We start from the raw sequence: 15,330 nt of genomic DNA, 5'->3' as shown, positions 1-15,330 counted from the left end.
TTTAACGCACAAATTTTTTTCCGTTTATTTGAAGAAATTTTTGTTCGATAAAATCAAGCTTATTCTCATGCTGAAGCTGCTTAAGGTTTTCCCGATGGAATTCAGCGAAAGTGGTAATACACAAATATACGGAATGTTCGACAAAGTTCTAGAAAACTTTGTCTTTCCATTCAAATGCATTGACACTCGCATGGACAGTTGAATAAAGGAAAACACACATTTGTTTCATGCCTAGTTTATGATTTACCTAATCATTTTTTATTTGAAAAATAAATAATGAAAACATGTTTTGCAATTTTGGCTATAGTAAAAAATGAAAACAAATAACAATTGATCGGTGTGTATCGAATTACACGTTTTCGAGGCTTTTCTTCTTTTTCTTCTTCTTCTTTCGTGTAACGTAAATGGTTGTCTCGTTGTTCTCGTTCTCCACAATAAGATAGTCTTTTGTGCTGGTCGAAATGTTTTTGACCGATTTGTTGCCGGAGGTATTGAGTACACTATTGTAAATGCCTTCGGATAAACCATTCGCCGTAGCTGTTCGTTTGCTTTCACCGTGCTCGTTCGTTAGACTTATGCTATTGTTTGAAGATGGCGTAGTTTCGTTCAGACTTGGGACATCAGTTACATTGATGGCTGTTGGAGATGGTTCGTCTGATTTAATGAGATTTTTAACCGTGTCAATTTCTGGTTTCGGTTCTTCTATTCTGGAAGCTTGTATATTTAGAACATGGTTTTCATTGTTTTTCATTTCAACGGGTGCATCCACCTCCATATTTTCTGTCTTTTCCGGAGGCATATCTCTTTCGCTCTGTACGTTTGACATCATTTCAATACCTTCCATACCACCATCATTACCATTCAACGTTTCATCTTCAACGTTGGTATGTTGGTGAGATTTATTGTCGTTTCCATCCAAAGATTGGGCCGGCTGACACTTTGATTTTTTCTCAACTTTATCTTCTAGATCCGGGTGTACTTCAACAATCTCTGGTTTTGGTTGTGGCTCTGGTTTTGACTCTAGCACGTGCTGATTATCAACACGAATCGGCAGCGATCCTTTGTTGTTCATCTCGTCGATTTTCTCGGAAGGATCATCATTTTTCAGTATTTTCTTCGGCGAATTTATTTCCATCTTTGGCTTAACAACCTCTGGCTTCGGTTTGACATTGTGTAATGTGGGTAGGATCTGAGATTCAGCCATGTTTTGACTAACTTCTTCATTGTGACTCTTCATCTCATCATCATGTTGAGCATCATACTCATCGATTTCTCCTTCTTCCAATCCATTATCACCATTCACATCAACCCAATTTGTGTTGATTGGCTTTTCATCAGTACTATTTTCCTTTTTGGCATCATCTTTCGAATAGTCAACGGGGACGGCACAATGATTTAGACTCTCCTTCTCTTTTACTTTTTCTTCTTTTACTTTAAGCATTTTGTCCGGTTCAGATTTGGCCTTTGATGAACGCCGCTTTGATATGTCCTCATCAGTTTTGCGTTTGCTATAGTGTTTTTCCACCAGTTCGGGCTTAGTTGTGGATCGCTTTGGGCTTTGACACCGTGTTGATCGTTTCGGGCTTTGACTCTCTTTGCTACCGTTTCTCGCTCGCTGAAAAGAAAATGAAAATTTTTTGTAAAAAGACTGTCAACGATTTAAAAAAAGACCCAAAATAATTATTGAATCATTTGAAAATGTTTCGAGTATTTCAAACCAAATTCAAGTCTCTGAGGAACCAACATCTTTTAGAATTTGTTTGTAATTCAAAAAAGCCACATTTGGTTCCGATCAAAAATCAATGCAATACCTGATTGCGCGATATTTTCTCCGGTGAGTTTCGCTCATGATTGTTGCGATCTCGTCGCCGTTGTTGTTCACGGCTTCGACTCCGCCGTGCTCTTTTGCGATCCTTTGATGCGCTCCGAGATCGTCTTCGTTTTGAGCGTTCAACATTGGATTGTTCCCGTCGTTCATCGTCTCTACTTCGTTGAGTGGCCGATTTCCCGCGCAAATTGTATTCATCCTGATGCCGTGTCTGTGGCGGCGTGGGCTGATGTCGATGGTTTCCATTCTTTTCAGCAAAACATTCTCTGGACTTATGATTTGACTTGTTTTCGATATCATTCTCCTTCGACTTGGCAAATGGATTGCTAGCTTGATTCTCATCACGTCGATGATTTTGTTCGATCAACCTTTCTTTTGGCGCATCATCGACCCGTTTCAGTTCATACACTACGAATGGTTTACACGTGATTTGTGACTGCGTACCAAAATTATGTATTTGAACATTTTTATGGAGCTTGTCTCTACGCCGGAATAAAATATTATCCTTTCTGAAAACAATAAATAGATTAATGGTTGGCTCAAAGTTAAATCTATTTTCAGAAGTCTTTACTTACTCTTTGCGTAGCTCATGGATTTCTTGTTCTCTTCGCTTCAGTTCGGCCTTAGCTGTAATCAACAAACTACTGCTGTTCCGCTCTAATGTTCCCTCAACTTTTTGATGATTCACAATTTGTTCTTTCAAGTTGGCGTTCTCCTCTTGCAATCTTTTGATCACCTCCTGCGCTTCCGTCAGTTTCTCACGTATCTCCGAGTAATCGGCATTCTTTTGCAATGGAAAATTAATCAAATGGTTATTAATGCCAATTGCGGCATATTATCAAAACACAATATCAAAAATGAAATATTTACCTTTTCCCGCTGTTTTTCATTGCTTTCGAAAACATCCAAGTCCTCGTATATATCAAACTCATTACTATCGTCCATAATTTAGCCCGGAACGTTAATTTGAATCGAACAAACGCCAAAATTAATTTAAAATCCAATGCATCTGATGCATCGCAATTCTATTATCGTGAAGCTAATGTTAAACAGTGTTTTTGGCACAAACGTCAAAACAACCACTTATATGTTGCTACCAATTGCCACATAAGCCCATTCAACGACATCTAGCGGTATTTATTGCGTATGTGGCGGCGCTGATGCTATTTTGCTTATTATTGAAAAATTAAAAAGAATTTACGAATGAATAATGAACAAGAAAATACAATTGAGTATCAAGTATTCAAGTATTTAGAGCCACTTCGAAGAAAATATACGGGATTGTAGGGCTGGCGTCAAAGTGTACCGACTACATCTGTACCAGTCCATTTAAATAATTCCATAATATTACTTTTTCCACTTTCGAATCGATCAACAAAATCGAATTAAACTTACCTCGATAAAAATTAGAGTGCAACCAGTCCAATTAATGTCTCGAATGGCTAAAATTGTTCAATGATTTTCAACTTGACACATTTCTTTAAACGATTTTTTTTTTATTATTTTTGCAAATGTACTTAAGAATTTATTCTCTTAACCGCTAGAATAGAAGATAAATAAAACGTATATGATTGAAAGATGTTTTGTTCATATCAGATAGTTTAAACGATAGCCTAAAAATCTTGAAATGATACATGTTTAATTTCTAAAAATTCACGTAATTCAACCGATAATGTTAAAGATCGAAAAATTATACAAGTCTCGATGGTTCTGCATTGATCCGATTAGTAAAATGCAGAAGGATGGAAGGAAAATAAAGCAATATAATAATCACTGACAATTACATTTAGTTTTGCAATGCATCATAATTTTTCTGTATTTACAATATTTATACTGTTCTCTCTTCTCTTCGTCGTTTAGTAACTTAAGCCATTTATCGAAGCGTTCATAAGGGTACTACTAAACATACAGCTTTTTTTCATGTTCTATTGTTGTTTTATTTTTTCAAAATGAAATCATAACATTTTTCACTGGATTTTTCTCAATATTTTTCTTTTCATATGCACAAACAATCAATTTAATCATATTTCGAATTCGTTACATTTTTTTTGTTTCATTTTAAATGTTTTTAATTACTCTTAACAGAAAAATCAATTGAACTCACGTATTTATGTGTGATTTTCTTGTGGATTTTTTTTTTCTTTCACATTACGCCAACATGATTAACGGAAAACTCTTGCTCTACAGGTAAAAATCAATTTCATTTGCATATTACAATATATTTTAAGAAATGGGTAATCGTTTGGTGAAATGCTGCAATAACTAAAGATGTATAGTACTCTTTAGAATTTGCCTTTGGTATGAGCAATCGCATTTATTTAAATTCCATAGCAAAATGATCATACAAAATCAAAAGAACATATACACGTTTAAGAGTTGAAAAACAAAATGGATATGACAGCTATCGGAAAACACTTTTCTGAATCTAATAATTTGATTTTTGGTTTTGCGATCTGAAATTAATACAATGATTTTTTTTGTTTGCTAAAATCTATCGTCTCTATCCAGGGGATTTTTGTTTAAATTATTCGAATGCATTTTTTTTCACGGTATTGGCCGGCTGGGTTTGAGCCGGCTCTTTCTACAATTTTGATAAATCGATGGTGTATTGGATCGAAGTTTTGTTATTCATGAATCGCTACTACACACGGCACGTGTCTTCATCAAGAGTTGGAAGTACCGTTCTCCATTGTGATTCAAAAATGATATTTTAGACAAATTCATTCCATCAAGTTTGTTGTAGACTTCTATTTGAACTTCATTCATTTTGCAGTTGTGTGTTTTTATAGACTAAGACTCTGACTCTACAGCTTTAAAGGATCAATTTATTGAATCATCTGGCATTTCTTACAATTGTTGCACAGTGGAAAATAAAATTACGGTATCATTGTCTGACGATTTTTTTTATATTGGATCTTTTTTTCACATTTTCATTCAAAGCTTCTATTTCGTTGAAGTTGCAACCGATAAAACAAATATAGTGAACCCAATGGCAACTGCACAGAAAACGAATATGTTTAAGTTTCTTACGCCTTTTTTCATCCATCTGCCTATCTGTTTTCTGTACATGTGTCGGTACCTATTCGAACACGAGGTTTCCTGGTTGACTCTGCCGGTCAACTGATGGGACTCTTTAACAATCCGATGTTTGATTGTTGACCGCTTGATTTGATCTGGACACCGATTCTCCGAGCCATGAATCTGGACTGGGTGGAAAATCTGGATAGCCATGTGTTGGACTTTCCGAATCATTACTCAAATCTGACATTCCACTACTACGCATTCCTCTCATATTATTACCGCCCTGATCTGAGAAAAAGAATGAAATACAACGTTTAAAGATTTACATTTACATCGAAAATGGAAGTTATATATTCTGAACGTTTTTTTTTCAATCTTGACATTCCTTTCTGCTTTACAATTTGTGATGATGAAAATATACAAACAATCAATCGTTTTCTGCAACTGAGATTTTTGCCACCGTCAAATTTCGTCTCTCTCACACACTAAAGGATTGTTTTCCTAAATACACGATTTAAATCGTTCACGATTGGACGACAATCCTATTTCCCTAGGATAACGATTTCACGAACGATCATCGACGATTCTCATTTCTATTTTCTTAGAAGGACGATTAGATGGTCAATCGTCGACGATTACAGTCGCCTTCCTAGGAAAACAAACCTAACCGCTCTTTCATCTCGTAAAGTTCTTGTAAATGTCCTAGTTATCATTGGGTACATGATTTTGTGCCAGAACGGATATCCGTTTTCCGTACGGAAACGGAAACGGAAAGGCATACGGAAAACGGAACGGAATAAAACGGAACCGAAACGGAAATTTTTTCCTCGTGTAGAAAACGGAATTTGTACTACTTTTTCATAAAAGTTGCACATGGTGGTTCACATTTTGTTATGTATGAGTGATTCTTTCAATTTTTCCATACGGAAACGGAAAAGAGTTTGAAATTGGAACGGAAACGGAAACCGAAACGGAAAAGAGCACAAAAATGGAATGGAATTTCAACCGAACGGAAAACGGAATTATGTACCCAAAATAAGCCAGTACAATTTTCCATATCTTGCTTCGTTGCCGAGCTATGCCCCGAATAATAACCACCTTGTATGTGTCATTTTTTCTCCTTATAATGTACTGCAAAAAGGGTCACTGTCATCACTTCCACAGATTAGAAATATTAACCGTTCAGGGACAAATAATTTTGTTTATTTGTGAAAGTACAAGTAAACCCCGCGTGCCATCCTCCACTTGAATCGGTTTTACATTGAAGGGCGCTGCACGCACCTTAACATTCATAATACAAATTTAATGCGAGTGGAGGCGCCCTATGAAAAATGGCACAGATTGCTCGTGCTACGGTTAACTCGTACTTTTTTTTCATGACTCACAAATACTGATGCAAATAGTTATCCGTATCGGTGAAAGTGTTCGATTATAAGGATCGCAGTTACGGATAAAAATCTTTATCTGCACAATATAAAGTTTCAGAATTATAACGAAATTTTGTATTATAATCACCTTATAAAGCAAAACAGAGAAATACTCCGTGCGTTTTGTTGACGATTTAAGCAAAGTACACATAGAATAAGACTAAGGAAATAAGCACAGACAGCACTATTGGATAACCCTTGTCCAATTTTCAGTCAATATATCAATCCATCCATATTTTCTGACAACTTCACTCATATTGTCTTATTTTTGGCCAATCCTACTACTATTATACATACTATTATATGTAGGCGGCTCCATTTTTTTCTGTTTCAGAGAATATTTCAAAATTTGAAATTCTGAAGGCACCAAATAAAATCTTGCTGCCTTCTAATGGTTTTGAACATTTTTTGAGCATTCAAATTGAATGCATATGGACTTATACGAACAAAAGCATCATGACATGGCGGTTTATTTAATGCAATCCACACACACACACTGTGATTTCGGTTACAGCCCAAGAACCAAACACCTTGTAAACGACTTTTCACTTTATTCTGTTCTGAAAAAACATCAGTTTTCGTCAATTTTTATGGTTGCTAGGATGCATGGCAGTAGTGATGGTTTCGAACGTTCGTTCGTTCGTTCGACAATTTGAAAAAAAAAAAAATTTTGTTCGTTCGTTCGTTCGACAATTTTAAAAAATATTTTTTTGTTCGTTCGTTCGTTCGACATTCATTTTGCTCGATGTTCGGTCCGAACAAAGTTTTTTTTATTTCAAAATCTCCCGAATAAAATTGCTATTTTATATTGGAATATATGATTCCATGTGTTGTTGTGTCGTGTTCGGGTGACAGACGTTTAATAATCTTGAGATTCAAACGTGGTTAACACGTGCATATGTTTTCCTCTCATTTCTGCGTGAGTTTGACGTTTAAAAAACTTTAAAGTTTACTAACTTTTAAGTTTTTCAAACTATGGACTCGCACGTTGTTAATATGTACAACATATCTATAGGTGAGATTGAGAGTAGTGTATGTTTCACTGACTTTGTTATGAAAGAGAAGAGTAAGTTTCTTTCGACTTAAAAATGGTTAAAGGAGAGTATGTTCATTTTTGGCGGGTCGTCACGGTTTTTTACTCGAGGTCCTCTATAACTTAGCTGAAGACTACGAAAGTTGCGCCTTGCCTCATAGATTGGCACATAGTGTTGGCCTTCTATGTTGACCCAGTTTGAAGGGCAGAGGTCAAAAAGTGAAAAAAGTACAAAAACCACCCCAAAGTGGGTAAACCTCACTCCTCAACCCCAAATCAATTGCAGTTTTGGATTCCTCGTCGAAAATGAGCTATACCTCCCGAACATCAGTTTTTGATAAAACCCCTCACTGTGGCTTAAATCATCTCTGAATAGTGCGCATTAAGAAAACAAGAACGTACAGGTTTTGGCAACGTGGCTTCACTAGTGATTATGAATGAACGTAGTTCCTCGTTACATTTCTCATTACGTTCATTCATTATCGCTATAATGCAACGTTGCCGAAACCTGTACGTTCTTTTTTTCTTACTGCGCACTACTTTTCTACGGTGAAGCAGACTGCTGTGTTATGTTTCATTCTTACGGATTTCTTTTCCATGTTCCATTTTAATGGATTGCTTTATTTTTGTTTCGTATCTATGTATTGAGCGACGAAAGTCTCATGTTCATTTCAACCGCATCATATGTTGTACATATTAACAACGTGCGAGTCCATTGTTTGAAAAACTTAAAAGTTGATAAACTTGAAAGCTTTTCAAACGTCAAACTCACGCAGAAATGAGAGGAAAACATATGCACGTGTTAACCACGTTTGAATCTCAAGATTATTAAACGTCTGTCACTCGAACACGACACAACAACACATGGAATCATATATTCCGTATGCGACTCCATTTTTTTTCGTTTCAGATAATATTTCAAAATTTAAAATTCTGAAGGAACCGAAGAAAATCTTGCCTCCAACTAATGGTTTTGAACGTTTTTTGAGTAATATTTTAGAAATTGTAGTTTGCTACCGATTCAGCCAATAACATTGAAAATTGGCTGCCATGCATCTTAGAAATGTCGTTTTATCTATAGGGAGCAAAGCATCAGAGTTTACCATTAATTCACACTTATTTTTATTAGAGAACAAAATTGGCTGAGATTCTTTTGAACTTTCATTCCAGCAAACAGTCATTGGCGAATTAAAAATTGTAGCGAATATTTCCATAAAAAGCATTGAAATAAATTTCTCGTTTGTATATTTTTACAATAATTTTTCACCTGTAGGTATTATATATGTGAAACGTGGAAATTCAAAAAATGCTTGGGATCTGTGATATTTGCTCAAATATATTCATGACTTTTAGTTGTATTTGCTAACTATTCACGCAATATTCAAATTGGGATTTTCCCGTAGCGTTCAATACACAACTAATAATCTTTGTCATTTCGGAAAACTGATTTAGCTAAATTTCCGTGAAACTGATTTAATATGAAAATTCCAATTTAAAATACCTAATCGAAATAAAATCACATTCAATTCATTTCACTAGTCAAAGAGCAACATTTGAAGTTTCTTTTGAGCGTGCTGCCATTTATCCGACGGAAGGTACGAAGAGATAAATCTGCGTGGATCTTCCGTCGGATGATTCCACTAACTTACGCCGGAAATTCAACCCATATTCATTTCAAACTTAATTCGTATTTACCAAAAATCAAAAATAGTTTATTTTCAACGCTCTTCATAATGGGTATGTTTAGATTTCAAAAAGCCATTTACGGTAATAATTTTGCCCAACCAAAATGTAGAACGCAAAACATAAATGTTAAAATCAAAAACAAAAAGAACAACAAATCAACCAAACTAAAGTTGAAACTACCGGAGCGTAAGTGGATTTGAGATCATTAAAAGTGTATTGTAACTTTATAAAATTTCAAAATAAAACCTATTCATGAAGTTCAGCTGTCTTTATCAATGTTTTTATGTGTGTTTCTATTCGGATCCATGCTGTACATATTTATCATAAGCATATGTCTAAGTTAGAGCATGGAGCCAATTAGATAAACATTTATAGTTTAGATTTTATTTATTGCGAATCTAGTTTTTGCAGATATAATATAAATGCTTAAAAATTATTTATCTAGCGAGAAAAAATGAAGATGTACGATATACAAGTATGATACATAAGCACATCATACACGAATTCGCATAATTGTTTAAAAAGCATTGCATTTTTGCAAAATGAAAATATTAGATTAACTTGCTATTTCAGTTCTACTACGTAAAAACTTTGCCAAAGTTTGTTTTCTCTTTCTCTTTCTCTCTCTCTATCTCCCTTTTTCTCTCACTCATCTTCATGGGGTTATTGAACATTTCCGTGCATTTTTTACTCAACCAAATTGTTCGTTTGGTATGCATAGAGAATGAGAAAAAAATGGTATTCTTTGTTTTCGTATCCAGACGAATTTTATTTATGTTGTTTTCCCGATGATATGTTCGGGATTTTAACACTTGGTTCATTCGCATATATTCGTACGGCAATATATTTAAATTTATGTGATGCATTTTCAGCAGCCAACAATGTATTCATTTTATTGCCATTTCGAAATGTACAGCCATTTTATTTTGCCAGAGCAGCGATCTACACGAAAGTGATGAACATTTCCAGCAGTTGTGGGTATTTTATGTATTTATCAACGGAACGCGTTTATTTTTATTTTCTCTTCTCTTTTCTTCAGTTTCGGTTCGTTTTTTTCCCCTGGTATTGTTACTTTTTGTTTATTTATAACTATAAGCTGAATGAATTCATACCGAATAAAAAAAAAGCGAAAACAAAGTACCATGTTATGTAGAACAGTGAATGGTCTTGCCAACGGAATAGACGGGGAGTAATAACATGTTCATGTTTTACCATTTGTATGTACCAGGCATGAAATGTTCTTGTTCTGTTGCTTGGTCAATTTTTCTTTGCAAATTCAATACACTCGCTTCTCACTCACACTCACACTTTCCACTCTCTATCTCTGGCTCTCTTGGGCTGTGGGATGCATTATGTAAGACTACCGAGAGTCGTTGTGTTTGGGAAAAATGGTGAATATTCTTGTATGATGTATTGGAATAAAATAAATGAAAATACCACCCAAACGATGAAAAATTTATTTTTCTCAAAGTGGGCGGCGGTAAAAGAGTAAACATACTCAGAATACTCGATTTCCATTCTCCCTCTCACTCGTTATGTTTGTGTTTCGTCCTTGTACTGTGTTGTATTCGGTATCGTTGTCAGTTTTCCACAAACAGTGGAAACACTCATACACACACCAACCATGCAATGTAATGACGGAAGCCAACACATACTCTCGCATACACGACGAACCATGGCTTTGCGCACCACCATACACATCGTTTTTTTCCATTCGTCTACGCTTTTGGAAAAGTAACCGAGACTTTCTTGCTCTCTCTCTCTCTCTCTCTCTCTCTCTCTCTCTCTCTCTCTCTCTCCATTTTTCTCTGTGTGTATTCGGAACGAGCAATTGATTTTAAGTGAAAAATGCATGCTATTTTTCATAGACGACTACAAAGATATTTTAGCCATCTCAAAAATTGAATATCTCGGCAAATGTATCCCTTTTTCAACGAAACATTCATTTTACATGCTGTCACTTTTATGTACACTTTCGACACACAGCGATGACTCGTATAAATACCGCACTCGCCTATTATGTATAGATTCGATCTGTCGAAATGTTACGATGAAATTCATCGAGTACATAGAGATTTAACGGGCGTAAAATGGCAAGAGAGAAAGAGAGAGTGAAAGAGTAGTACAAGAAAAGAAGTTTGAAAGCCCATATTCTGCTAACGCATTGAACTTATACGTATCGATTTTTTTTTTACTTTTCGCTTTTACTCCATGACAGAATATGGCTTGAAAGATATGTTCGCCTCGTTTTCGTATGCTGAAAACATTTTGCAAAATATAAACGACAGCTTTTCTTTCACATAATTTTTATTTCAACATAATAAAAAATGGACCATTGTTTTCGATGCCAACATCTTTGCTACTGCTGACGCTTTTTTCCCTGAACGTTGGCATGTTTCAGGGATATCATTTTTTTTGCTTTCACGCTTAATATGTTTTTATTGCATATTCCATTTCGCGTTATTTGAGTCTGTTACGCACACATTACACGATCCTCATTTCACTTTTGTGAAAAAGTGCATCTGCCACAGTGTGTATGTGTTTGTTTTATTCACATTTGGCAAAAACGAGCTTTTGCATCATAAAAATTGCGCTCACTCTCTCTTTTCGGAACGAGCCTGAACCATATTCTGAACGCAACCGTACAAAAGAACGGCGAAACTGATTGAATTATGAAATACATCTCGTTCACTATGACGGTATCGCGTACATAAACAAGGCAATATGACAGACTATGCGAGTGAGACAGAATTCGACAGTTCAGAGCTTGAAGTTTCGTTGTTGTTATTTGGGTTTTATTTTCTTCAGAGGAAGAAATAATCCAAGCAAACAATTAGAAGGAAAAAATAGAGTCAACAACAAAAAAACGTCAGAAATATTAGCAAAATGAAAAGACTAACTTCAAAAACGAAATGATTTGGGATATTGATGTTACACGGCAACATAAAAAAATGGATGCATGCGACTGGTGGACTGGAGTACGTACAATTATAAGCAACTCGAGTCGTATTCGAAGAAAAATAGGAAGAAAAAGTAAGTTGCATTCAAGAGTGACTGTCTCTTTAGCTTTCAAATATGATTCCAATTCCTCCGAAAGGGAATTCCTTTTCGTTTGACTCTCCATGAAATTCAAACACAAATCCAAAGTCTATTGAAATCCAAAGGAACCACCGAAATACCCGACCAACTGTCCGTGGTTTTGTCGATTAATAATGCAAAAATGTAAATGTTGAGTCAAAAGACAGGTCGCACAATTCCACCGTGCAAAAATATACAGAGTTGTGAGTTAGTCTGATACAAATTTTATGCTGAAGACCGAATTCTATCATTCATTCATTTGAAACTAAACATATACCTTTTTTTGTTAAGCAGAAAGAGCACACACATGACATTAGCTATTCATTTTATGTAAAATGTCATGTTTTGTATGTACTTACCGATTGAAGTATAAACAATATTGTCTGGATATGATTTGAATGAGTGTCCCGATCCCATTGGCGGAGGTGAATAGCTGGATAAATATGGCGGTGAATTTCCACTTCCATGCAAATAAGAAGACACACGACCACCACTTTGTGGAGAGGTGCCATCTTCTAAGCCCATCGTTACCGTACTGTAGCTATCATTACTTAGATCTGAAAGAGAATGAGAAAACGAAACATCGGAAAATAGCATACAATATGTGATGAACTCCGGGAACTTTGCTTGTTTGGCCTTTTTCGCAAAGAAAACGGAGAATAAATAGCAAGGCCCTCAATCAGAGAAGCAGCAGAACTTATTTGAACATTACACTGATGATGTCGAATATTGCAGACACAACAGTATAATCACTCCTGTTCTTTTCAACATTTTTATGTACATAGAAAATGCTAGAACATTAACTCTTTTCGAATCAACCAAAGCTCCTTTTGATGAAAAAAATACTTTGCCGTAAGTTTACGGACAAGAATCTTGAACCGAAGAAAATATATATACCGTTGTCGATTGCTATTGTGGATTTTAAAGTCAAGCATGATCAACGAAGCGATTCCAAAACGAGAATACGATTTCTAAACGAGCTTAGTCTGAAGACATCGATACGTGTGTATGTGAACGTCCAAAATTCTAATGACAGCTTCAAGCTTTTAACTTAGGTTTTTATGTCAAATCTTCCCAAATATATTACTATACCTACACTGTCAAAACTTTTCAACATTTTTGTGTTGGTATTTCTGGTAATATACGGAATTCACGGTAATCCGTGAATTTCATACTATATTACCGGATCTCCGTCAACGCAGACGTGCTGTGTGTGTATGTATTCTAACGGAGATCCGGCAATATACTATTAAATTCACGGATTACCGTGAATTCCGTATATTACCAGAAATACCAACACAAAAATGTTGAAAAGTTTTGACAGTGTATAATTGATTTTTGTCGAAGTTAAACCGACTCTTTAGGCATTGATTTTGAATTTTAATCTGTATATTCAATTTGGTAGTAATTCAGTTACGAAAAATGAGAATTAATACGTGAATGATATCAAGAATTAAGTTTGAGTTTTCGGCTGAAGATGAGTGCTATGGGAAGACGCACATCGCTGTTAATATATTAGGTTTTTGCGCTCGCAAATTTGCTGTTCGCCTTTTGACTAAAATTTTCAGTGTTTGTGTTCTGCGCACAGGTTTTGTAGGAAAGGTTTTTCTTCTCAGGCCGTCAAATTAGAGCATACCCGGAATTCAAAAGTGCAATTTTTTTGGCTTATTTCGTCTGTTTGGTTTGCAAACAAACGTTTTTGGATGGCTCAGCATCTTAGCTTTTCGTATGCAGCGAATATATCCCAGCATATCGACGACGCAAGTCACTGTATAAGTGGCGTACCTTGATGTGCACAGCTACATCGATTACACACAAACAGAGAGCGCAGTGAGATGCTGAGCCATCCAAAAACGTATGTTTGTTGGTTTGCATTGTAACAAAATGAACACTCACCGTGGCTAAAACTATCTAGATCCACTTTCAGTTCATCTTTGTCGAGTAATTTATCTAAACGAGGCGAACTACCACCTTTCATCGAACGGAAATATTGACTCCACCGTGTGCGTCCGGCGTCTTTTTTCAATCGTTTTTCTTTCGCCCGTCTGTTGAAAATAAAAAAAATTAAGGCCATAAGTATAAAAAAAAATCGAGACTATTTTTACAAAAATTTGAAGAGAAAAATTGATCTGGCGCGATGATTTGTGATAAAAAATAAGTTCATAGAAAACCCATTTCGAGGTAAAAGCTTACCTATTCTGGAACCATACTTGCACCACTCGCATATCTAGACCCGTATCTTGTGACAGCTGCTCACGAACATGGCGAGCTGGTTTTGGACTATTATTGTATGCCGTTTTCAAGGTTTCTAATTGTTTAGCCGTAATTGTTGTTCGAGGTCGTTTATTCGGATGATCACCGTCTAACGAGCCATCTATATATAAACCTGTGTGATGAGTGATCGAGTGAGTGAGTGAGTGAGTGCATGATAGCAAACGGTGTGTTTATCAAACGATTTTCCGTACCCATATCCGTACCTTTTGATTTAGCCGTTTCATAATCCGGTTTACAAACTAATTTTCTGTCTTCCATCAAATAAAATTCATCGCCAGTGTTTAGCTGGCGCGAACAAATCGTGCAAGAAAAACACTGCAGATGATAGACATAATCTTGGGTTTTCCGCACAACTTGCGTTGGCGGTATCCCTAAGTCACATCCAGCACATTTGGTTCCATAACGCCTGCGAAGAAACCGAATTACCATCATTTTCATTGAGAGAAAAAGAAAACACACTTTTTTTTTATATTTTTCTACCTTTTCTTCTAGCTCAATCGGTCAAATAAAACAGTTTGCTTTATCTCGCGATCGAACTGAATCAATTTTTGTCTATATTTTATAGCTTTTCACTTACTTGAAAAAATCCTCTTTACAAAATAATGCTCCATTTCGGGCAAAACATTTTTCGTTCAGCTGAACATGGCATTCACTACACTGCAAGCACTTTGCATGCCACGTTCTTTCCAAAACTTTCAATATAAACCGATCTAGAATGAGTTCATGACATCCACCACATCTTGGAATTGTAGCTGCAAACCAAAAACAATTATATTCCATTTGCTATTCGATGAAGAAAAAGGTTCTATTTCAATGTTGAGGTATCAATTTCCTTCGATTCCTTTAACACGTTGATGGACTTTTTAAAACGTTTGAATATATATGAGAAGAAAAGGATCCATTTGTCGTAGAAGATGAATATCGGACAACAATATGAGCAACGAGAAATAATATAGAAACGCAAACAAATCAGAATGAAATCA

The 15,330-nt window shown here is 35.6% G+C and overlaps 2 protein-coding genes across 2 annotated transcripts; both read right to left on the bottom strand.

Moving 5' to 3' along the window:
* Nucleotides 1-219: 219 nt before the first annotated feature.
* LOC129573920 (TRAF3-interacting protein 1-like) lies at nt 220-2,909 on the bottom strand. Its single transcript, XM_055455095.1, has 4 exons — nt 2,699-2,909; nt 2,404-2,612; nt 1,812-2,337; nt 220-1,615 (listed from the first exon to the last, which is right to left on the bottom strand). The coding sequence occupies exons 1-4, from the start codon at nt 2,771-2,773 to the stop codon at nt 350-352; spliced, it is 2,076 nt and encodes a 691-aa protein (XP_055311070.1). The 5' UTR covers nt 2,774-2,909; the 3' UTR covers nt 220-349.
* A 438-nt stretch (nt 2,910-3,347) lies between these two features.
* LOC129574057 (LIM/homeobox protein Lhx3) lies at nt 3,348-15,127 on the bottom strand. The gene is made up of 6 exons (XM_055455407.1): nt 14,925-15,127; nt 14,551-14,753; nt 14,267-14,459; nt 13,970-14,118; nt 12,433-12,630; nt 3,348-5,137 (listed from the first exon to the last, which is right to left on the bottom strand). Exons 1-6 carry the CDS (start codon nt 15,125-15,127, stop codon nt 4,962-4,964), a joined length of 1,122 nt encoding a protein of 373 aa, XP_055311382.1. The 3' UTR covers nt 3,348-4,961.
* Nucleotides 15,128-15,330: the final 203 nt, after the last annotated feature.

This window comes from Sitodiplosis mosellana, unplaced genomic scaffold (assembly GCF_009176505.1).
Source record: "Sitodiplosis mosellana isolate CC-2019 unplaced genomic scaffold, AAFC_SMos_1.0 Smas_scaffold_6150, whole genome shotgun sequence".
NCBI classification, from domain to species: domain Eukaryota; kingdom Metazoa; phylum Arthropoda; class Insecta; order Diptera; family Cecidomyiidae; genus Sitodiplosis; species Sitodiplosis mosellana.
The sequence above is the reverse complement of the archived record's forward strand: the minus strand, read 5'-3'. Positions and strand labels throughout refer to the sequence as shown.